Source organism: Micromys minutus, assembly GCF_963924665.1.
Source record: "Micromys minutus genome assembly, chromosome: 6".
NCBI classification, from domain to species: Eukaryota; Metazoa; Chordata; class Mammalia; order Rodentia; family Muridae; genus Micromys; species Micromys minutus.
The window spans coordinates 9,743,384-9,768,923 of NC_137975.1; the positions used below are offsets into that span (position 1 = coordinate 9,743,384).

The following is a 25,540-nucleotide window of genomic DNA, read 5'->3' on the forward strand; positions in this document are numbered from 1 at the left end:
TAATGCTTGGTACTATTAACAGGTGTGACATTCTTGTTGGAAATGTAGCTTTGTTGGAGAACATGTATTACTTTATAGGTTGAATTTATTGAATGTTTTGTGCACATTACCTGGTACATGAGAGAAACACAATACTAGACATATTTAAATATGAAAGAGTTATTAACTAAAACAATAATTTTTTTAGTCTTGTGGCTAGAATAAAAAAGTTGCCACACAAGCAGCTTCCATGCTTCCTAGATCTCTGTCTTTTAACAGGGGCTTTCTATGTAATTTCAGGCTTGTACATCTAAATTCTATGTCTGACAGCTTCTTGTTCTAATGTCTGGCATACAGACATGATATTCTGAGATCTTTTTAATCACTTGGGTCACTTTTACAACTCTGCCTTCTCTAGGTCTCTATGGTCTCCTTGACTCTACTCCACTGGTGTTGATGTTCTAGCACATCCAGATCCCAAGCAGGAAGTACAAATTCTTGTACTTTACCTTGAGGCAGGATAAGAATGGCAGGGAAAATCTCCCAGGCATAAGAATAGAAGATCTTTTCATCCAGGAGTCAGATGAAGCCTACATTACTTGGGAATCAAAATTCCCAGACTAGTTAGTAGCCACTTCCCTCTTCCTGCCATAAAGAAACAATTTTACAGAAGTCTTAATGGAAACTAGATTTATAAAGGAAGGACATGTCAAACCCCTGCACAATCTGAATAGCTCTATTTTAATTTTATTCAATTGAAATTCCAAGTAAGTCATATACAAAGCCATTTTATTTAATTCATTTACAAAGGAAGAAAAATCTTGAAGAATTAAAAAATTTCTTAGCAACCTTTTAGTATGTAACTTGATAGCTACCAAAATATCATAATATCTATGGTGAATGCTAAAACAGTTATTTGTCATATTTTTGTTAGAAACCCATCCTCATTGTGATGATTTAAAGATGCTTAGCCAAAAGAATGAAACTATTAGGAGGAATGGCCTTCTGGCAATAAGTGTGGTCTTGTTAGAAGTGTGTCACGGAGCATAGGCTTTAGGAACCTCCTTCTAGCTGTCTGGAAGGGATTCTTCTGCTGTGTGCCTTTGAAACAAGACGTAGAACTCTCATTCCCTCTAATAGCCTGTCTGCCTATATGGTCAGTTTTGGGAAACGTGCAGTGAGGTGCTGAGAAGAAGGTGTATTCTTTTGTTTGAGGGTGAAATGTTCTGTAGATATCTGTTAATTCCAATTGGTTCATAACCTCTACTAGTTTCACTGTGTCTCTGTTCTGTTTCTGCTTCCATGATCTGTCCATTGATGAGAGCAGGGTGTTGAAGTCTCCCACTGTTATTGTGTGTTGTGAAATGTATGTTTTGATCATTAGTAGTGTTTCTTTTATGACTATAAGTGCTCTTGTATTTGGAGGATATTTGTTCAGGATTGAGAATTCATCCTGATAGATTTTTCCTGTAATGAGTAAAAAGTGTCCTTCCTTATCTTTTTTGATAACTTTCAGTTGAAAAATCTATTTTATTCGATATTAGAATGGTTACACCATCTTGTTTCTTGGGGACATTTTCTTGAAAGTTTCTTTCCCATGCTTTTACTCTGATGTAGTTCCTGTCTTTGTCTCTGAGATGAGTTTCCTGTATGCAGCAAAAAAACTGTATTCTATTTATTTATCCAGTGTGATAGTCTATATTCCTTTATTGGGGAATTGAGCCTATTTATGTTAACAGAAATTAAGGAATCGTGATTGTTGTTTCCTGTTATTTTTGTTTTTAGAGGTAGAATTATGTCTGTGTACCTTTCTTCATTTTGTTTTATTGATTAATTATTTTCTTGCTTTTTCAGTATGTAGTTTTCCTCATTGTGTTGGGTTTTCCATCAATTATTGTTTGGATGGCTGGATTTGTGGTCAGATATTCTGTGAATTTAGTTTTATCCTGGCATATCTTGGTCTCTCCATCTATTTTAATTAAGAGTTTTGCTGGATATAGTAACCTGGGCTGGCATTTGTGTTCTCTTAGCATCTGTATGATGTATGTCCAGGATCTTCTAGCTTCCAAAGTCTGTTGATAAGTCTAGTGTAATTCAGATTGGTCTGCCTTTATATGTTACATGTCCTATTTTGCATTACAGCTTTTAGCATTTTTTCTTTGTTATGAACAGTTGGTTTTTTAACTACTATGTGTCCAGAAACTTTTTTTTTCTGTTCCAATCTATTTGGAGGTTTTTTCTTTTCTTTTTCTTTTTTTTTTTTTTTTTTTTTTTTTATGCTCATGGTCATCTTGTTCTTAAAAGTACAAAAGTTTTCTTCTATGATTCTGTTGAAGATATTTACTGTGCCTTTAAGTTGATATTTGTTGACCTCTTCTACACCTTATCTTTAGGTTTAATCTTCTCATTGTGTTCTGTATTTCATGGACATTTTGGGGTTTTTGCATCTTCTCTAATTTGTCTATGTTTTCTATCTAGTCTTTTCCCCTGAGATCCTCTTTTCCATCTCCTGTAGTCTGATGCTGATGCTTGCATATGTGACTGCTGATTTCTTTTTTACATTTTCTATCTCCTTGGTTGTCACTTTTTGTGTTTTCTTTATTGTTTCTATTTCTGTTTTCAATTCCACCATCTGTTTGATTTTGTGTTACTGTACTTCTTTGAGTGATTTCTCCTGATTCTTTTGTAATTGTTTAAGGGTGTAATTTATGTTCTTCTTGAAGATCCTCATCATCATCATGAAGTATGATTTTAAATCTAATTCTTGTTTTTCTGGTGTGTTTGTCAATACACTACTTGATATGGTGGGAGAGGAGGGCTCTGATGTTGCCAGGTTTTCTTGATTTTCATTGCTTAAGTTCTTTTGCTTTTCTCTTGCCATCTTGTTATCTGTGATTATAAGTGATCTTTTTGTCAATGACAGGTGCCTCCCTCTTCTGTGGATCTGAAATTCCGTGCGCTCAGGAAGAAAATTGCTAAGTATTCAGCTTTTTGTGGGCAAGCAATGAGTTCTGATTGCAGTGACTCCATTCTGTCTTTTTGGGCTCAGGTGTTGGAGCTCTTGTGAGGTTGTTCTGGGAGCTCAACTCTCTCTCTGCCCACAGGTCCTGAGTCCTACTGGTGGAGACCTTGCTCTTTCTCTATGCCCCAAAATACCCTTTTCCAGAGAGCACAGCACTCCTGCTTTCTGAGAGCTCCCACTGTCACTTTCCTGGGCCTATGTGACAGGCTTACCTCTCTCTGGTCAAGGTGCCCTGCCTTTCCAGAGCAGATTTGAGACCAGATGAAAGAGGCCAAGCTTCCACTATGGGCTGCAAAGGACCCTTTTTCGATAGCACTGCACTCTTTGTGGTCTGAGACCTCCTGGAACAACCTCACCGGGCCTGTGCCCCAGGCTCTTTGCTGGTCTCCAAGCACAGCCTTTCCATGGCAGATCTTGATTCCCACTGACAGGGGCCAGGCACTTGTTGTGGACTGGAAAGGACCCTTTTCCACAATCACCACCAAGCACTCTCTGCACTCTGGATACTCACAGGGTGATTTTACCAGGCCTGTGCTTCAAGCTCTCGGCTGGTCCATGTAGAAAAGAGCCTGTGCATCTGGTCCACAACCATGGCCTTTACAGAGAGACATTTATTAAGAGAACACTAATGAGAATAGCAGTGAATTCCTGTAGACATATCAACCATAGGTCAATACAAATACAAATGGGGAAAATAACACACCCTGTCTTTAGGCAATCTAAGAAAAGCCACTGTTCTTTCATTTATTTAATTTCTTGTGTATATTTAAGTATTTTTGCACAGGTGTGTGTGTGTGTGTGTGTGTGTGTGTGTGTGTGTAGATGCCCATGCACATGGATATATGACCTTGAAAAATTTAGATGTCAAGCTTGAGTATTTTTTCTCAGAAGGTGTACACCATGGTTTAAACTGGGTCTCCCTGTGGTGCGTGGGACTGACAAGTAAGTATAGAGGGCTGGCAGGTAAGCTCCAGCAGTCTTTATCTTCTCCATTCCAAAGCTAGTTCACAACTGAGCAGTACCAACCTCACCACAGTTTTATGCAAGTTCTGGGTTTTTAATACATCCCCTCATACTTGCAAAGGAACATCTAACCCATTGAGTCATGCCCCAATCTCTTTCCGATTATATTTCGTCAGCCATATTCAAAGAATAACTTCCATCTTTATTTTATAGTTTTATTATTTTCTAGTCCAAAATAATTTGTAAGATGTTCAAGAAAACAATGTTAATAACTAAGAAAATCGCCAGTTAAACCCAGGATTCTGGTCTATTAATGACAAAACCTTGTGTCTGAAGGAATATCATATAAATGTTTAATTGAAAGAAAAGATGAAAACATTTTCAGGAAGTATTTATTAACCTTTAAGTAATTAAATTTCTTTCTTAATAGAGCAATGTGATATCTCTCCGTTTGATAATTTTATGTTATTTTTTAAATGACCAGTATTCCTAGATTTTAAAACCGGGCACACTTAGTAGCTTTCATTAATTTAAGAGTGTCTATGTGCCCTTGGTTTGAATGATGACAGACTGGCTATAAGCAGATATCCTAGTATTTTCCTGAAGGCCTGATATATCAAATATATATATATATATATATATATATATATATATATATATATATATATATATTTACTATTGATTTTATGCTTGGAATGAGGTGACATATAGAGCCTCTAACATGCTTTACTATGATCACAACAGCTTTATTTGTAATAGCCAGAAGCTGGAAAAAACCAAGATGTCCTTCAACAGAGGAATGAATACAGAAAATTGTGGTACACAATTGAGTACTACTCAGCTATTAGAAACAATGACTTCTGGAAATTCTTTGGCAACTGGATGGAACTAGAAACTATGATCCTGAGTAAGGTAACCTAGTCAAGAAAGAACACACATGGTATGTACTCACAAATAAGTAAATACTAGCACCAAAGTTCAGAATACCCAAGAATTCACAGACCTTATGCAGCTCAAAAAGAAGAAAGGCTAAAATGTGGATGATTCAGTCCTTCTTAGAAGAAAGAACAAAATACTCATGGGAGGAAATACAGGGACCAATAGAGGAGCTGGGACTGACAAAAAGACCATCCAGAGACTGCCTCACCTGGGGATCCACCCTATAGGCAGCCACCAAACCCAGTCACTACTGCTGATGCCAAGAAGTGCTTATAGGCAGGAAACTAATATGGATGCCTCATCAGAAGCTCTGACAGAACCATTCTGATACAGATGAGGATGCTTGTAGCTAACCATTAGACTTACAATTGGGACCCAAATGGAGGAGCTACAGAAAGGACTGAAGGAGTTGAAAGAGTTTGCAACAATATAAAGCAACCAAACTCCCAGAGTTCCCAGGGACTAAAACACCAACAAATGAGCACACATGGAGAGACCCATGGCTCCAGTTCCATATGTTTCAGTGAATGGCATTTTCTGGCATCAGTGGGAGAAGAAGTCTTTGGTCCAGCAAAGGTTGCGGAGGGGGAATGGTGGCTGGGAGTGGAAGCATCTTCATGGAATCAAGGGGAGAAGAAAAGGGTGATGGGAGAGGGGAAAATGTGATAAAATTTGAAATGTCCACACAAAGAATATCCAATATCATGACAAGACTTAGAATACAAAGTGATACAGTTTAGATAAAATGAGTAGGTCTGCATAGACCCTGATCATAAGTTGTGATCACCTAGTTTTGAACAGAGGTATGGGATGAATCAGACTCTAATATTTTGTGTGAGCTTTTACATGTATATGTCCATACACATCTATGCATATGTTCCTTCCTGTAGAAATAGGAGGCAGATGTCTTTGTTTATCTTTCTGCCTTAGTTTTTGAAACAGAGATTTTCTCTGGACCTGTAGCTCACTGATTAGCTAGATTGTCTGATGAATAAATCCCAATGACCCTCCAGTCTCTACCTCTGAACTGCTGATAGGTGCTTCTTGCTACTCTTAGGTTTTCCTGTTTCGGGGGTGCAAACTTTGTGGTCCTTGCACTTGAGTAATGATCCTTTTACTGATTAAATCATTTCAGCAGTCCATCTTTTATTCCTCCATTTCATTCTTGAGATGATTAAGATTAAAGGCAAGCCTAAGACTGAGATGACATCAGAGGGGCCACCTTGAAGTCCTGTGGACAGAATAGCCCATGGGTATGGGCACATGTGAAAGAATTAATCACTATTGTTCAGATTTTGTACATTGAGCTTTGTGATCTGATGTGTAAAACATTCTGATAGATAAAATTTGTATGACTCCAACTCTAAGAAAGAGAATAGCACCAAATTGCTGAAGGTGCTTAGTATAATTTTCACATTAGTGGCTTTTTAAACTCTGAGGCAAAGTCCCACCTCAAGAAAATTCCTAAATTTCTGTCACGCATTTGAACACTGTCCAAAAAGTTGCTGTTTGGATATGAAATGGCATAATTTTGCTCATTTACTTCTATAAAGTTAGGGGCAGGAATGAATCAGTTCATGGCCCTTACTCAGCTCTGACTCTATGTTAAGTCAATGAAAATGCATCTTCAGAGGAAGACATCCTTTTGTATATTTATTCCAAAGGAATGAATTCTGCAACCACTTTTTAATATTAGATTAAACCCTCAAAACCAATTTTTCTGTGAAAAATATATTCAATGCAGAATCTTGAGAGTATGAAACCTAGAATTTTAACCTTTAGTCATGTTGCTACTGTCTCTGTATCTCAACCTTCACTGCCTAATATCCTTACAAGAACAATTAGATATTTGTTTCTATCCAACAAATTAACATGTGCTTAATGATATGGCCAGTGAATGGTTAAGTTGAAGTACTGGGTTTTCAAATGGTACACTTAATATTTTTTTTTATAATTACATATTTTCTCTTTTTTCTCTTATCTCTCCAAACCCTCCATAATACTTCTCCAGTCTGACTTTCAAATTCAAGGCTTTTTAAAATTGTTGGTACATACATATATGTATGTGCATATACTTAACTGAATAAATAAACCTTACCCTTATTCTGCACAGTGTTACTTGTATAGGTTTTAATAGTCGAATGGTTGGTTTTAAATAATTACTTGGTATGTTATTCCTTGGAAAAGAGAATTTCTCCTGTTCTCAGCATTCCTTACTCACCTGTAGTTAATTATGTAGAGCTGAAGTGTTTTGACCTTTCTCCCATTATGGTTGCTTGAATATGCTTGGCTTACAGAGTGCCATTATTTGGAGGTGCCTTCTTATTAAAGTAGCTGTGTCATTGTTGTAGGAATATTGTAACTTGGAGCATGAGCTTTAAGACTCCTATCCTAAGTGCCAGGAAATCAGTCTTGTCATATTTGACTTCAGAACAAGATGCTGAACTCATATAAGAGTTGTCTTAGTCATGGTGTCTTGTTATACTAAGAAACTCCATTCATGTTGGCATGTGTATTGCTGTCTTTATTAAGCATTTGTTTAGGCACTCATGTTCTGGGATTTTCTGGTAAACATTTAGTACCTAAATTAACATGTATTTTGTCCCACTTGACTTCTTATATTGTATCACATCTGTCTACCATCTACATAATCTATCATCTGTTATTTACATACATATCATTTTTCCTATTGACACTTTTAACTATACATCTAATTGTGTTAAACATTTTAACTAAATAAGAGTTATATAAAATCTATTATGTTCTATCTCCAATGCAATACTGATACCTTTGATCACCTTAAACTGTTTGTTTAGCAATTTGTATTTCCAAAGCATTGCATTTTAAGAAAATTTACTCTTTATTACTTATAAACATTTTTTCATAATTCCTATGATGGTATGTACATGAAAGATGAACTAATAAATATATATACACACATACACATGTAATTATTTATGTGTGTATTTGTATAGTTTTGAGGGGCAAGGAAGGGGTGCTAGAGTTATATAAAAAAATCACAAGTTGAGTGTAGAAAATTATATGTTTAGCAGTCAGCTAGATAGATCAAAGTAATATGTGAAAGTCTCACTTCGAAGGTTGCCATGATCAGATTTGGCTGTGTCCATGATTATGAGACATTTTCTTTGCTGATAATTGATGCCAGAGGTCTCAGTCCACTATTGGGTAACACAATTACTAAACAGGTATATCTGGGATCTATACAAAAGTTAGCTGAGAATGAGCCAGAAAGCAAGAGAAAATATGACCAGTTAAGCATCCTTTCTTCATAATTCCTGATTTGTGTTTCTACCCTCATTCTTCTTTATGATAAATTGTGACTTTGAAGTTTAAGCCAATTAAGTTCTTTCTTTCCAATGTTTGTTTTTGTCAACACATTTATTTCAGCATTAGAAAACATGAGAACTAATACATTACTTCAATTACAATTATTCCAAGAAAGCTCTCTTAAGCTAGCTGTGTGACTTCTTGTGAGAGTAAAACTTCTATTTACCTCAAACAGGAGTAAAGAGACAGAGAAACAGCTGAGTCCCTGTGAATTTCACCCTATTCTGAATGATAACTCATAAAACATGATTCCCTAAAGCTCTATGTACAACTTTCAAGGAGCTTGACTGTTTGGAAGGTCTTTTTACCCTGGTGATTGCTATCTTTTGAATCTTGGAAGTTTCATTAACTTTCTGGATATTTGAAGTAGTTTGCTTCATGTGTCTCATGAATTTTATTTAGGTCCTGAGATTCAAGAAGCATCCTACAGGTAAGATCTATTTCAAACAAGAACGAGCTTTACCAAACCAGTGTTTCTGAAACTGTGAGCCATGGGCTGTTTATTTATACCACAATTGCCTAATATACATTAAACTCAATTTTTTATTTTTAGTTTTCTATGAATGCTTTAGTTTTATACAGCATGATCTTTACTATTTATGCATTTTATTATAACCAAGGGAGAACTTAATATTTTATATTATACTTTTTTCTCTGTCCTAGAGAATGCTATACTTGTGCATAATGAAATAAGATTATATCTCCACATGCGAGTTCTTAAATTCACCTCATACCAATCCCCATAATACATATCCTCCACCTTTATGTGACACACACACAAACACAGACACACACACACACAGAGAGAGAGAGAGAGAGAGACAGAGACAGAGACAGAGACAGAGGCAGAAAGAGAGAGATAGATAAGAGAGAGAGAGAGAGAGAGAGAGAGAGAGAGAGAGAGAGAGAGAGAGAGAGAGAGAGAGAGAGAAAAGATTATATTTTGTGGATGTTCATTGGTAGGTTTCGCTTTTCCAGTGGATGGCCTAAGCACCCAAACCTTTCCACATTGACCTACTTCTTGCACAAATATTTTGAAATAATTTAGTAATTTTTCTGTGGAGCTTTCATATTGTTTTTTTACCCCATCCCCTAGATGTTCTAATAATTATTTTTGTCCTCTTATACCCAATCATCTCTCCCTCTCTCTCTCTCCTGTAAGATGTATCATCTGAAACCATTACTTATTAGAGAATTGGAGAACAAATGCTGAGACTAGCTCTTGTCTAAGCCTCCTTTTATATCACTTTCTAACCCCCACAAAAAAAAATCATTGGAAATTATCTGCATTTACATTTCAGATTTTCCACAATTTCATCCCCTTCCCTTTCACAATGCCTCTATGAATATGCTCCTTCACCCCACCTCCCTCTTTCACCTAGCACCCCTACACTGGGAAAACAAGCCTTCACTGTGGCCTCTCTTCCCATTGATGTCAGAAAATGTTGCCCTCTGCTGCATATGTACCTAGGGACAAAAAATCTTTGCATTCAAACTCATTAGTTGGTGTTTTAATCTCTAGGAGCCGTGGTGGGTTTGGTTATTTGATAATTTTGTTCTTCCCATGGGGATGCAGACACTTTCAACTACTTCATTCCTTTCTCTGGTTCCTTCATTGGTGTCCTCGTTTACAGTCTCATGGTTAGCTGCAAGCATCTTCCTCTGTATCAGTATGGCTCTGGCAGAGCCTCTGAGGAGGCATCTGTGTCAGGTTCTTCCAGTAAGCAATACTTGGCAACGGCAATAGTGCTTGTGTTTATTGGGCACATATGGGGTGGATCCCCATGTGAGGCAATCGCTGCATAATGTTTTCTCCAATTCCTGCTCCCTTATTTGTTCCTTTATCTTCTCCCATGAACATTTTGTTCTTCATTCCAAGAAAAAGTGAGGCATCCGATTTCTGGCCATTTTCTCTTTGAGCTTCATAAGTTGATATCACGTTCTATAGCCTATTGCCTTGAGACAGGGTCTTTCAAAGAGCAAGCCATCAGCAAGCAAGTCCCAGGAATTCTCCTGACTTCCCCTGTACCCCACCCCCATTCTAGAGATGAAGTTACAGGTGTCTATGCCCTTGTCTAATTTTTATGCAAATGCTGGGGATTTGAATTCAGGTGGAGTGAGTTATTTCCCCAGCCCTAACACTGGATTGACTTTTCATCTAGTTAACTATTCAGTTTGTTTTATCTCTAGTGAACTTGACAGGTAAATTTATTTTGCTTGTATTCTCTGCTCATGTGTTCATTTACAGCAGTTCCCTTATTTATATTTCATCCAAGTACAACACTTCACTTTTACAAGCCAGGGTCATGTGGCTCTACCTTGCTTGTTTTGTGACACTTAAGGGATTCAGATATCATAAGTGACTTTTGACATATGGTACATGGCGCATTTCATGTTTGGAGAAGATTTCTGTCCTCTTCTTGTAGCTTCTCAATAATAAAAATTTCCACTAAATCCGTTTAAATATTCTTTGTTTATATGTGTTCCTCTCTTTATGTCAAAACTTGAAACTATGCTGACCATTGTGTATTCAGGCTAAGACTGGCTTCATGCTTCTTTCTTTGGCTTTGTAAATCTCATGGGATATTGGAAAATTAATATAGAAAGTCAGGTTTCAAAACACCTGAAGAAGGGGCTTGAACTTGTTCTTAGAACTTGTTCCTCTTCCGGTATGACTGGTTCTAGGTTCCAGACAAAACTCCAAATTCAGTCACCAGCATCCGTGTTTGATGATTTACAACCAATGTAAGGGACCTGATGTCTTCTTGTAACCTCTGAGAACACATTTGTTATCATGAGTATATTGATCCAGGATACACACACACACACACACACACACACACACACACACAGAGAGAGAGAGAGAGAGAGAGAGAGAGAGAGAGAGAGAGAGAGTGACACACACACACACACACACACACACACACACACACACACACACACACACCACCCACAAACACCACGAAGAAAATAAAAACAATAGAAGTTTTACAATGACTGGGGAAGTTAGTCCTTAGTGAATTATCAATTGAATTAATCAAAGATGGTGTAATATTTTTAATGACAGATAATTATTGTGTGAAGTTTTTCATTACATATAACAACTCTTGTATTTCAATTCTTCAGTGTATTGGAGGGACATTGATATTAAGCAGAGGTGATAGGAACTAACCAATAATAGAAGCAATAAATATAATAGCTACACCATTAATAACATGTACTTACAATGGGCGGATGGTAATCAAAACATACAATTTTTGTGATGGGAAGTGATTTATTTCTACAATTCCTTTGTATATTGTCATGATCACAGCTAGTCAAAATATGCTGTGGTCAAGGTAACTTGGCCTAAGTTTTTCATTTCAACTCCTGGGAGGGAGTGGCAAGACAATTTCTTTTCAAGCTTGTTTGAAGTATCTACTGAGATCCTGACTCAAACAAGTAAATAAACAGACCCATAAAACGAATGTACTATTATTTGAAAGAATTAATATATGTATGTATGTGTATATATATATTATGTTGTAGATTGTCCTGAAGCTGTTTGTATTCTAATGTTAATTTCATGTCCCCAAGAACGATTGCCTAGCCATGTACTCATGAGGGGACTTCATCTGAACCTTTCCATTTTAATTAGTAAAATAAAGGCAAGCAAGTGACTGGGTGGGGTAAGGGAGGTAGAGAGAAAGGATCAGGGAGGAGTACCTAGAGAAACTCCAATATGAAGACCCATAATGATGAACTAGATCCAGGTGGGCTTAATCAGCATTAAATAGCTATGAACATTTTAGAATCCTATAGGTCTCATGTCTCATATAGAAGGGCAGTTTGTATCTTTGTCTATTTGAGGAAACCTTGTTGTGTAGAATGTTTGTGGGTTGAGAATTGAATGTATAAGTTTGCATGAAATGCTATTGGACTCTAGAGTTTTGTTTATGTTGAGTTTTGGGATAAAGAAAATCTGTGGGACTAAGTCAGTCACATATGGAGTAAAACTGCCAAGGAAAGGGAGGTAGGCAGACAAAGAGAGACTGTAGAGGTGGCTCGGACCAAGCAATAGAGGTGAGCCTGGTTCTGTACTAGAAACAGTGCCCCTGAGGGCCAATAAAGAGATAAGATATTTTTATTTTTTTAATATTTACTGCAACAGTATTCGTTTTTATCATCAGATAAGGAGGAAAGTGCAAGAGATATGAATATAATCATACATATTGCATATGTGCACTCAAACAGGCACATGAAGGACAGAGAAAAGTATCAATTGCTGTACTTTATATTTCTCCAACTCTCCCTGAGAAAGTCTCTAACTGAAACAGACTTGACATTTATGCTGCAGTGGCTAGCCTTGCAGCTCTCAGAGTCTGCTCACATAAACTTCTACATTCCAGTGTTGCACACAGGGCTGTCAAGTCTAGCTTTGTGAGCTTTGTAAATTTAAGATCAAGTCTTCAAGTATGTATAATAGACACTCATATTTACAAAGTCAAGTTTCCCAACCATATGTAGATATTAAATGGCTTGTTTTCTCCACTTTATAACATGTGACTATATCATGTTAGGCAACATAAATATATATATAAGAACATGTAAGCAAATATAATATTCATCAAAAATATATTTAGGGATACCCTGTTATAATTTAGCGGTTGTGTTTTTATTTCCCCAGTCTTTTTATTGCAAGTACAATAGACTTGGTTAAGAGTGGACAAAGTAAAAACTTAGAAATAAAAAAGCAGATAATGGATATTGCAACAAAATGTGTCTACTGAGGGCCTCCCAGTATCCTCCCTGTGCTGGATCAGCTGCTTCTCCATTATCATTCAGTGGATAAGGAAGAACCTGAGAAGAATGAGGAGCTGTTATTTGTTAGTATTTAAGCTATGTCCAGAGAGATGAATTCAGAATGTTCCCAATAAGGAAGTTAGAAAAAGCAATTTTTTCTTTGTAAAGTTTGATGATTCCCAAAGCAGTACATGTGTTATGAAAAGAAACATTATGGTTCTTCTCTTTGGAACAGAAGTCATGTGTATGAGGAAATACTGGGATTAGAGCATGAAACTAGCGTATTTTGGTGGCAAAATTTAGGTCTCCAGGCTGCATGCTTATGAGAAAACATTTTGTAAATTTCCCTTGACTCACATATTGTTTTTCTAGTCCAGGAAATGTAATAGTTCCATCCCCTCACTACTTCTGAGTCTAGTTCAATGATAACCTAACCACTGGTATAAGTATATTACAAAACACATCATGCCTTTAATACAGAGTTTATTGAATTGTGAGATATTTTAACAAATATTTGAGTTCATCTTGGTTTTCTAATATTCTTTATATATTTATATAAAACTAATTCACAAAGCTCTTGTATATCTGATACCATTATCTGGCTTCTATACTCACTGTACCTATCTAAACACACAAGCATACGTGTACACAGAGTTTGAAATGAAAATAAAATCTTTTAAAAGAAAATAACATTATTGTGTTGTATAGTAGCTATATAATGAATGATAAATCTTAAAACATTGTATCATTTCATTTATTTGGAAGACATGATTATTCTTTACTTCTTTCAAGTTTATAATAATACAAGAGAGACTCTTTTTGAGGCTGGAGAGAAAACTCAGTGGTTAAGAGCACTGGCTACTCGTCCACAGGTCCTGAGTTCAATTTCCAGCAACCACATGGTGGCTCACAACCATATGTATTACAATCTGATGCTTTCTTCTGGTGGTTCTTAAGGCAACAACAGTGTACTCATACATAAAATAAACAAAGATATATTTTAAAAATATTTTAAAACTGCCCTTTAAGGTTTATGTTTGTTTGAATTTTTTTTACTATTTCATTTTTAAATTATCAGATGAATAATTATATGTGTCCCTAAACAAAGTATACAGAATAAGCATTTTTAAATCACTGATCCCTATCACAAAGCTCTAAGTCTATGTAACAACTCTTGTCTTTATTACTTTTCTCAAAGCCCTCATTGTCTGTAGTCTTAATATATATGTAGAATAAACCCTTGCTTGGAAATAAGCTTCGTTCTCACATCCTTCCTTTAAAGAAAGAACATCACATTCTATCATTTTACCCAGTTTTTCTATATGTCTATTTTTACATGAAGCACATTGGTTTATGACAAGCTCTCTAGAGGATCTTTCCTTAGATGAGTGAAGGCTTAGTTCCCGTGAGCACTGTGATGAGAACATACCACTTCTCTTGGACCCTGAGGTGTAGTTCACTCTCTCATCACTTTCTTCTCCTTTGAAATCTGTCAACAGCAAAATGTCACTTCAGTTTACACTTCCTTTCTCTTGACTTTTGCTTTCCTTGCATTTCTGAGATATGATTTTCTTTTACATTTCTGAGACGTAATTTTGCTGTTCACTCACTACCAACCAGTGTCTGACTGCACCTTGCCCTCCCTACAAATCAATGGCTATATACATGACTAGGCAATGATTTAACTTGCTGAGCTATCTCTTCAATTCTTTGATAGAGATTATTATAAGTTATTAATGTACAATGAAACTATTGCAATCACAATGGCGATTAATGGTAACATACAGATATAAAGAAGAATCATTTGTTCTAGTGACTATACAAAAGGCAATGCAACAGTTAGCATGAAGACAGATGAAGGAGACAAGGACATGGAGTGAAAGCTCCAGAAGCTGGATACAATAAATATTATTTCCTTCAAAGCATTTGTAACCTGGACATACCAACATTTTTTTTATTTCAAGCCCAGAAGTGCTGCCAAACCTCCAGCCAACAGAAATGAAAGATAAAGAATTCATAATTTAAGTTATTTAAACTTGCAGCAGTATGTTACGTTTGCTACATGAAATCATTTGCACTGTTATTGGTCTTACATGTAAGAGAAGACAAGTAACAGCTATTTTTTTTTTTTTTTATCGTGGATGCTGGGAAGAGTAATGTAAGGACAAAACTTAATTAGCCTGAAGAGATGGCTTAATGGTTAAGAGCATTTGCTGCTCTTCCAGAGGACATGTGCTTGGTTCCCAGTAACCACAATGATAATTCTTACATCAGGAAATCTGACAACTTCTTTTTTCACACACACACACACACACACACACACACACACACACCTACATACACACACATGGTATGTTGAGATGCAGAAACACATAAAAACACATACACAAAAACATACACTCATACACATGGGAGTCAGGGAATAAGAGTAATTTATTTTTTAAGAATTGGAAAAGAAATAGAAAGAATTACTAAGATGACTAACATTTCATATTTTATCTTACTATCTTTATATATTTTTCTTAATATTACTTCCTTTTTTAGTATAGAATAGAGTTTATTCAGGTCATGGGGATGTTAAGAGAGTAGTAGAGGCAGAGAGAGAAAAAGAGAAGAAATGGATAGCAAAGTAGAGGCTGGTCAGGAGCACGTGGAGGGAGGGGGGAAAGGAAAAGAAGAGCAGGATTATGGAAAAGAGCAAGTGAGAGATGAGAGAGAGAGAGAGAGAGAGAGAGAGAGAGAGCAAAAGAGAGCAAGAGTGCTAATAGCTATTTCCCTTTTTCAATAGAAAATATTTTGATAGATTTCAAGTAAAGCTCTACATGATCATATGTATGCTGGTACCTAAGAAAATTTCTTCACCTCTTCCAAACCTAAAAGATTTTTCATAATAAAATGAACATTTGGGCCATCTAGTTATGTTTAAACTATTATATGTTAAGAAAAATATGGTTCATTATACATTGTAGTTCATGTACTTACATCATAACAATCTGTTCAAATGACCCCTTTAAAGGAAAAGAATGAGATGTCTTTAAAACATAAGACATTTGATCTTTCTGTGAAGTCAAAATTATTGTATTTCCATCTCTTATTTTATTCTTGTCCTTTTGTAATTATTTTATTTATTTACTTTTTATCACAATATAAGCATCAACAACTCTTCTTTATCCAGTCTCCTCACAGAGATTCTCTCCTGATTACCCCCTCACTTTCTCATTGGATACAGAAAGCTGTCCCCTAGGAAAGCCCCAAAACTTTCCTGAAACCCACAAGCCTCCCACCCCTACTCCATACTCATTCCCCCAAATAAAGTCAAGGCAATGACTAGGCATATCCTCTACCATGGAGGGTAGACCGCGAGGAACAGTTTGGGAGACAGGATCCATAGGCAAACAACAGAGTCAGGAACAGCACCCACTCCATTTGTTGGAGAAATCTCATAAATATCAAGCTGCATTTCTAGGTCCAGTCCATCCTTGCTCTTTACATGGTGGTTCAGTCTCTGAAAAATCCCAATGGTCCAGGTCAGTTGACTCTGTTGGTTCTCCTGTGGAGTCCTTGTCCTCCCTGGGTCCCTCAATCTTTCCTCCATCTCTTTTACAAGGCTCCTGAAGCTCCGTCTAATGTTTGGCTGTGGATTTCTTCATCTGTTTTGGTTGGCTTCTGGTAGGACCTCTGAGAAGAGAGATAATTATGGTAGTCTCCTGTCTTAAAGAGACATATACTCAGGGACAGTAATTGTATCAGGGATGGGTTCTTGCCTATGGGATGGGTATAAATTTGGGCCAGTCATTGGTTGGTCATCGCTTTTTCTCTGCTCTCTTTGCCCTTACACATCTTATGGGCAGGACACATTTTGCATTAAGAAATTCTGGGTGGGTTGCTGTCCACTGGGATTCAGATGGTGATCACTTCGGTATCCATATGCCCATTTTTAGTGTCTCAGAAAGAGTAACCCTCACAGAAATAATAGTGCCTCCCCCAGTTTCAGATCTCTGGCATGTCCTAGTGGTGACCCTCCAACAGCCAGTTTCTGTTTACCCACCCCTGTTCACATAACTCCTGATCTTCCATATTAAAAAATAATAACAAGGGCATTTTAGCTATTTTACTTAATCATGAATAAAAACACATAAGCCATTTGGAAATCTAGTACCCGTGTTTCTTTTTGTTCATTGCAGATACTCTTGGTTTGGATCCAGAAGTTGCTAGAGCAAACACTTTGGGTTTCATTGGATGCCTTTCTTCAGTCCAATACAATCATATAGCACCACTAAAGGCAGCTCTCCGTCATGCCAGCATTGCACCTGTGACTGTCCAAAAGACCTTGACAGAGTCCAGCTGTGGCTCCATCCTGGATTTTGATGTGAATGCAGTGACCACTGTGCACTCTTCATCAGGTACTTCCCAAAGGATTCTCTTTTGAGTTTCTGTTACAAACTTCTTCTGTCTTATAGAGCTAAGAGTTTGGCCAACAGCAGCTTTTAGCCTTATATGGATATAGGAGGTTATAAATTGTAACTGTTTTGTTATGGGTTGTACCTATCTTCAGAAAACACACAGAGATATGCAAATTAAGATATAAATCATTTTTCTGCTTCTTAGTTTAAGTTGCTTCCAGTCCATCATAGATAATAGGAGTTTGAAGTAGCAGTTTGCATCATACCCATTATCAGGAAGCAGAGAATGATATATACATGCTAGTGTTTGGATCATTCTCCTTTTACACAGTCCAGGATCCCCTCCAGGGGGTAGTGTCAACCAGAGTCAGCAACTCTTTTTACTTCAGTTAAGGAATCAAGATAATGCCATAAACATTCCAAGAGCCGGTCTCCTAGGTGAATCTAGAATTTCTCAAATTGACTAATAGCACTATCCATCACACAAACCATGCTGGAAAGAAATAGACAATAAAAGAATGTTAGCACTAGAATAGCAATTACTTTAATTAATAGTAAATTGTAAGTATGAAACTTAACAATACTTACATAATATTTATTTATATAACTTAATGCTAATAATTAAGCTAACAATAAAATGAATGTCACATGTACGCACTTACTTTCTAGTTTCAGTTGATGAGTAGTCATAATTACTATGTAGTTTCAGGTAGTATATATCATGTATGCATGCATAACATGTGCATTGTAAATTAGTATATCACAATTGTTTAAGAAAAACTGGGGTGAGCCTGGGACCCAGGCCTGGGGAGGTCACAACTGGATTTCTGGGAGTGCAGAGAATGTGGTGTTCTCTAGGAAAGGTTCCTTTCTGGCCCAGAGAAAGGGCCAGGTCTCTGTCTTCAGCTGTACAGGTGCTCTTTTCACCTGGACCAGCAATGAGCCTTGGGTATAAGCCAAGGGAGGTCATACCAGGAGTTTTCGGAGCAAAGAGAGTGTGGTGCTCTCTGAAATATGGTCCTTTCCTGTCCAAAGTGAGGGACAGATCTCTGTCATCAGGACTCAGGATCTGAAAGGAGAAGGCTGAGCACCAGATCAGCTGCACAGGCACTTTTCTACCTGGACCTGAACAAAGGGTGAAAATGATGTATAGGACCACCAAGTGTCCAGCAAGGGAGCACGGGAAGGTCCCAGAGCACAGGGAGTATGTTGCTCTCTGGAAAAAGGTCCCTTTTGGCCTAGAGAAATAGCAGGGTGGTAGATTTTCCTGAAGCTGTCAATGTTTTAATTTTAATTTCACTTACCCAAGAAGGGCTGCCTAATCATGTGACTCCAACTGAACCTTTCCATTTTAATTAGTAAAATAAAGGAAAGCTAGTAACTTGGAGAGGCAAGGGAAGTAGAGAAGGCCTAGAGGTTGGAGGAGGTCAAAGGATGGAAGGGGAAAGTTGTGGTGACATGGAGCTTCCCAAGGAGCAGCTGGACCCATGTGATATTGATTGGTGTTAAAAAGCTCTGAACATTAAGGATTTTACAGGTCTAATATCTCATATAGTAGGGCAGTTTATATCTTCATCTATTTGGTTCAATCTTGTTGTATACAGGGTTTGTGGATTGAGAGTTGTATATATAAGCATGAATGAAAAGTTATCAGGCTGTAGAGATGTGTTTGTGGGATTTTGAGGTATTGAAACTGCCCGGGACAGAGGCAGAGAACAGGCAGTGGTAAACTACCAAGGGAAGCAAGGTGCACGGACAAGTTGGGACATGGTGGCAGCTCGGACAGGGCACCAGAGGTGTGTGTGACTCCTTATAAGGGTTGGACCTGAGAAGTGAGAACTCAGGGCGGGTAAAGAAATAAACCATTTTAATTTTTTAAAAAAATATTTACTGCAACACAGGGTCTCTGACATTAGGACTCAGAAACAGTGGGCAGAAGGCTGAGCTCCCAGAACAGCCTCACAAGAGCCCTCAAACCTGAACCCATGAAGACAGAACTGAGTCACTGCCATGAGATCTCACTTCTTGCAAAGAAAGTACTGAACACTTAGGAGAAATCTCCCTCCTGAGCCCACAGGGCCTTCAGACCCACAGGAGAGACAAGCACTAGTCAGAAACAATAAAGATAGCCAAAAGCCAATGACAACAAGATGGAAAGTGGAAAGCACAAGAACCCAAGCAATGGAAACCGAGACAACCTGGCAACATCAGAACCCAGTTCTCCTACCACAGCATGTAGTGGATTTCCCAGCAATCCAAAAAAAACAAGATTTAGGCTAAAAAAAAAAAAACATATTTTATGATCATGATGAAGATCTTAGAGACGTGCATAAATAACTCCCTTAAACAATTACAGGAGAACCAAGAGAAATCACTCAAAAACTACAGGAAAACATAATCAATCAGGTGAAGAAATTGAAAATGGAAATAGATACAATTGAGAAATCACAAAAAGAGACAATCCTAAATATTGAATACCTAAGATATAAATCAGGAGTCATAGATACAAGCATCAGCAACATACTACAGAAGATGGAAGACAGGATATCAGGGTCAGAAGACAACATAGAAAACATAGACTAAACAGTCAGAGAAGATGCAAAATCCAAAAAGCTCCTAATGGGAAATTTCCAGGAGATACAGGTCATAAGAAGAAGAACAAATCGAAGGATAATACGTGTAGGAGAGGTTGAAGAATATCAACTAAAAGGCATGGTAAATATCTTCAAAAAATCATAGACAAAAACTTCCCCTTTCTTAAGAATGAAATGACCATGAACATAGAAGACAGCTACAGAACTCCAAATAGGTTGGACCAAAAAAGAAAGTTTTCCTAATTCATAATAGGCAAAACACAAAATGTTCAAAACAAAGAAAAATTACTAAAAGCAGTAAGGGAAAAAGAACAGGTAACATATAAAGGCAGACAAATCAGAATTACTCCAGACTTATCAAAAGAAACTATGAGTACTAGAAGATCGTAGACAGATATCGTCCATATTATAAGAGAACACAAATGGATATAGTAAGTCTAGGTTACTATATACAGAGAAACTGTCAATTGCCATAGATGGAGAGACCAAGATATTCCATGACAAAAGCAAATTTACACAATATCAGACCACAAATCCACCTTACAAAGGGTAATAGACTGAAAACCCAACAAAAAGAAGGGAAACTACCCCCTAGGAAAATCAGGAAAATAACTATGCAAGAAAACGAAAAGAAGAAATACACACAAACCTGATTTTACCTCTAACAAAATAACAAAATAACAGGAAAAATAATCACTGTTTCTTAATATCTCTTAATATCAATGGACTCATTTTTCTAATAAATAGAAATGGACTATCAGACTTGATACATAAACAGGATCCAGCATTTTGTGGCATACAGGAAACTCATCTCAAAGACAAAGACAGACACTACCTCAGAGTAAAGAGCTGGAAAAAGAAAACTTTCAAGCAAATGTATAAAAACTTAGAACACATAGGCACAGAGGAAAATTTCCTGAACAGGAGAACAGTGGCTTATGCTCTAAGATCAAGAATTGATAAATGGGACTTCATGAGTTTTCAAAGTTTCTGTAAGGCTAAGAACACTCTCAAGAAAACAAAACAGCAGCCAACAGACTGGAAAAGGATTTTACCAATCCCATGTTTGGTAGAGGTCTAATATCCTATATACATATATATATATATATATATATATATATATATATATATATATATATATATACATACAGAACTATAGATGTTAGGCCCCAGAGGATCAAAGAATCCTTTTTAAAAAATGGGGTACAGAACTGAATTCAGAAGCACCTAAGAAAATGCTCAACAGCCCTAGTCATCAGGGAAATGCAAATCAACACAGCCCTGTGATTCTACATCATACCAGTCAGAATGGCTATGATCAAAAACTCAGATGACAGCAGATGCTGTTGAGGATGCAGAGAAAGAGAAACACACTTCCACTTTTGTTGGGGTTCTAAACTTGTACCACCACTCTGGAAATCAGTCTGGTGGTTCCTCAGAAAACTGGACATAATGTACTACCTGAAGGCATAGTAATTCTAGTTCTTGGCATATACCCCAAAGATGACCCAGCATATAATAAAGACCCATGCTCCACAATGATCATAGAAACCTTAATTATAATAACCAGAAACTGGAAAGAACCCAGATGTCTTTCGGTAGATTAATGAATATAAAAATTGTAGTACATTTATACAATGGAGAACTACTCAGCTATTAGAAACAATTATTTTACAAAATCCTAGGCAAATGGATAAAACTATAGAATATCAACTTGAGTCAGGTAACCCAGTCACAAAAGAACAGACACGATACACAGTCAGAGATAATTAGATACTAGCCCGACAAAGTTCTGAATACTCAAGAAACAATTCTCATATCTTATGAAGCTCAAAAAGAAAGAAGGCCATAATGTGGAAGCTTACTCCTTAGAAAAAATATAAGTGTATAGCACCCTCTCAGAGAGTGGTAAACCTAGTTCTTAAATCATTGATAATTCAAGAGGTAATAATGCAGCTTTGTGACAATCCTTGGTATTTAAAAATTATTATGTTTAATCTTTATATACCAAAAAAACTTTGAATATTTCTATGTTACATTTTATTTAACATGTAATTTATGTACATTGTAATTAGTATGTTTCCAATGAATAATATCAAACCTTTAAAAAATTAAGTACTGACAAAAATATATTCATATACTTTTATGCAAAATGTTTTTAAAATCCTGAAAAAAACTTAAAATATTTTATCAACTTATGGTAAAATATAAATTTGCCAATGTTAATTCAGCTGTAATAATCTCAAAAGTATTATCTATGATGTTATATACATGTGGTTCTATTCAGCTTGCTGATGTTTGGTCAAGTATTTCATCTATATCTTTTTTTGGAGCAATACCAATAACAACATGTGTGATTGTTTATATAAATGTGTTTTAAAGAAATATTGGTATATTATATGTATGGTCATTGGTTGCCCTGTTATGAATGTGGTTGATATTTATCTAACAAAGAGAAATTATATAAAACTCCCTCAAAAAATGGATATGAGAATCTAAGGATTTACAAGGCATGAAAAGGTCAGAATGGGCCAGTAAATAATATTAACTTCAATATTCTGTAGACTTTTCAAGGAAGTATTAACAAAATTTAGATATATAAAGTGTAAAATGTGATACTTTGTATGTATTGTGCCATAATTGTTTTCATTAAATCAGTTGGAAGGTGATATAGAGAGTACTTAGCAGCTAGAATCCTTATTAGACAATGTTAAAAAGTTCGGTGTGCCAGTAAGCACATGTAACCCAGTGCTGGGCAAAAGACAAGAGCTACCTGGGATTCCTTGACCAGACAACTTCTCAGAATTAGTGAATTAGGGATGCAGTTAGAGATCTAGTCTCAAAAAAAGTACCATAAAAATGATTAAAGAAAATACAAAAAAATAAATCAACATTGGACTGCGTGAGATAGCATACCTTCCTACAAACATGCAGTATTTTTTCACAATATACATAAATACATATGTAAGTAAACAAACAAATAAGTACAAAAATGCGTATTCTGAATATAAAAAATTTTACCTATTTACATTGTGTATATGTTTAAGACATTTGATCATAAAATATATTTGCTCATTTTATGACTTTATTCATAATAAACTTCATTTTCTTTAGCTATCAAAATTCAAGCTATTGTCAAACATCATTATGTTCTACTATTAGGTTTTTATTTCTTTCTCTTTTATATTCTGAATATTAATGATATCATCTATTTCTGTTCTTTATCATGGTTGATTTATTATACTTGATACAATATTGGTTTGGGACACATTCTTTTTCAAAGAAGAAATCAATTTTCTTCCAGTTGAGTAATATTCTAGTATATACTGGAATGTTCATATTCTTGTATGTATGTGTGTGTTTGTTTGTATGTATATGAGAAATACAATTTATTTATTCACTCATCCATTTATTCTTAAGTTGATTCCATCATCTTGGTTATTGTGACTAATACTAAAATGGTCATGAAGTCATAGGCATCAATAGCTATGAAAGTACCTGATAACACATTATATTGGAAAACATAATAATAAAAATTACGGAATACTGTTTTATATATATATATATATATATATATATATATATATAAAAAACAAAATATATATTATATATATACAAATATATATATATATATATATATATATATATATATATATATGTATGTATATATATACACAAAAACAATGGGTTAGAGATCCCAGAGGTATACCCAGGCATATATGTTCAGATTTGCCTTTGATGAACACTGGAGGAAAAAACAGTTTATTCATAAGTCTTTGCAATAAATCAGCTTTAAGCAAATCATGTGATTGAAACATTGTCTTATTATACAAAAATATGCTTGATATGGAAATCCTTAATATTTCATTAGTCTTGAAACATTAAACTTGCAGAAAATACTATACAGATATCCTTGATATTAGTACTGAAATGAAATGTTATTGGTGCAAAAAAATGCAAAAATTGAAAGCAAAAATTAATGTGTGAATAAAATTCAGTCTAAGGAGAATAGGTTGTGCACTGCAAATGTAATGAGCAGCAATGTGAAAAGTAAAATCTGTGTGGTGTGAGCAAAGATTAAAGACTGCATTTATTGGTAGTCAAGTTTCAAGATATACCAATATATTTACCTCAACAGCCCCAAAACAAATAACTTTATGGATGACATAAACATGTCAATGTAAAAGTGTTACATAAAAAACTATGGCTAAATGAAAATTGCCAGTGCTCTCTATGGTCAGGGATGTTAAAATATGTGGCAATCAAATGCTGCCATTTTACCCTCAGCATAACTGTAAGGCAAACGGTGGAACTCAGAAAGGGCAATTTATGGCCTTGTGTGTGTGCACACGTGCATGCACATGCACACACACACACACACACACACACACACACACACACACCCTTATTAGTGCGTATCATCTATCTATCTATCTATTAATCATTTATCAGATTTATATAAACAAGTATAAAGGTTAGTCAGCAACTAAAGAATTAAGAGAAAATAAGGCTTAGGGACTTTACTGAGTCCTTTGGGTGAGGCAAGGTAAGCTTGAACCTTTCAGGACTGGATCTGTTGAGGAACTTTGACCACACCTGTGTTATGTAGATTATTGCTAGTGGCCCTATAATAGTTTCTATGGTGTTTAGGGCAAAAAGCACATTGTCTCAGAGAGTGTAAGTTAAATAATAGGCTGTCTGAGGATAATGGCTCAGAACTGTGTATGAAAGCTATGCTTATATATGGGCATTTGCTATCCTTAGGAATTAATTAGCATAGCTCCTTGGGACACTATTCCTGAGAAGATTTGGAGAAATATCTACTCAGATCATAGATTTGGTGACACCAACAATAGGATACTACCAAATTACACTTTGGTGAACCAGTGCATTTTATTGGGGCTATTTACAGGACTCTGGGTGATAGATTAAGCATAGGAGCAGAAGTGACTTGAAGACAGATGTGCATCCAAAGCCTACTGTAGCATCAGTGGCGGGCCATATAGATAAAAATCACTGGAACTTACAAAATGTATAGGCAGCTCACCAGGACAGACAGTCCTCCTCTTCCAGGCAGTCTTGCTAATTGCCACCACTTTCCCGCAGCTCTAATGGAAATAGAACCTTCTAGGCAGTGTGACTGATATGAGAGCATCATTACTCAATCTTTTCTGTCTATATACACTTGGGGAATGAAAGACCTACTTTACCTTTTCAGTTTCTGGGACTTTCTTGACTTACTGAGTTGTTTACTTCCTGAGTAAACAAAGAACCATCTTTTATAACATCCTGGGTATCAAAAAGCTTCCCTTCAAGATGATTGGGTCTACACCACAAAAAAAAAAAAAAAAAAAAAAAAACTTTTAAAGCTGGGAAGATTCCTGATCAGAAAGTTCAGGAAAATTGTGATATGATAGAACACTCTTCGGCTGTAAACTTATAACAAATATAGAAAAAGCAATGACAGGGTCTTGATTCAAGTTAGACTTTGGACTCAAAGAAAATATGTT

At 36.1% G+C, this 25,540-nt stretch overlaps 1 protein-coding gene across 1 annotated transcript in view; it reads left to right on the forward strand.

Annotated features, from left to right (window-relative positions):
- LOC308421694 (contactin-associated protein like 5-1-like) overlaps window positions 1-25,540 on the forward strand; it is a gene marked incomplete at both ends in the record, with an annotated part of 497,826 nt that overhangs the window by 468,713 nt on the left and 3,573 nt on the right. The window contains one exon of the mRNA XM_080918133.1: window positions 17,218-17,436. Within this exon, the coding sequence (XP_080774259.1) occupies window positions 17,218-17,436 (219 nt within the window). The remainder of the gene's footprint in view (window positions 1-17,217; window positions 17,437-25,540) is intronic.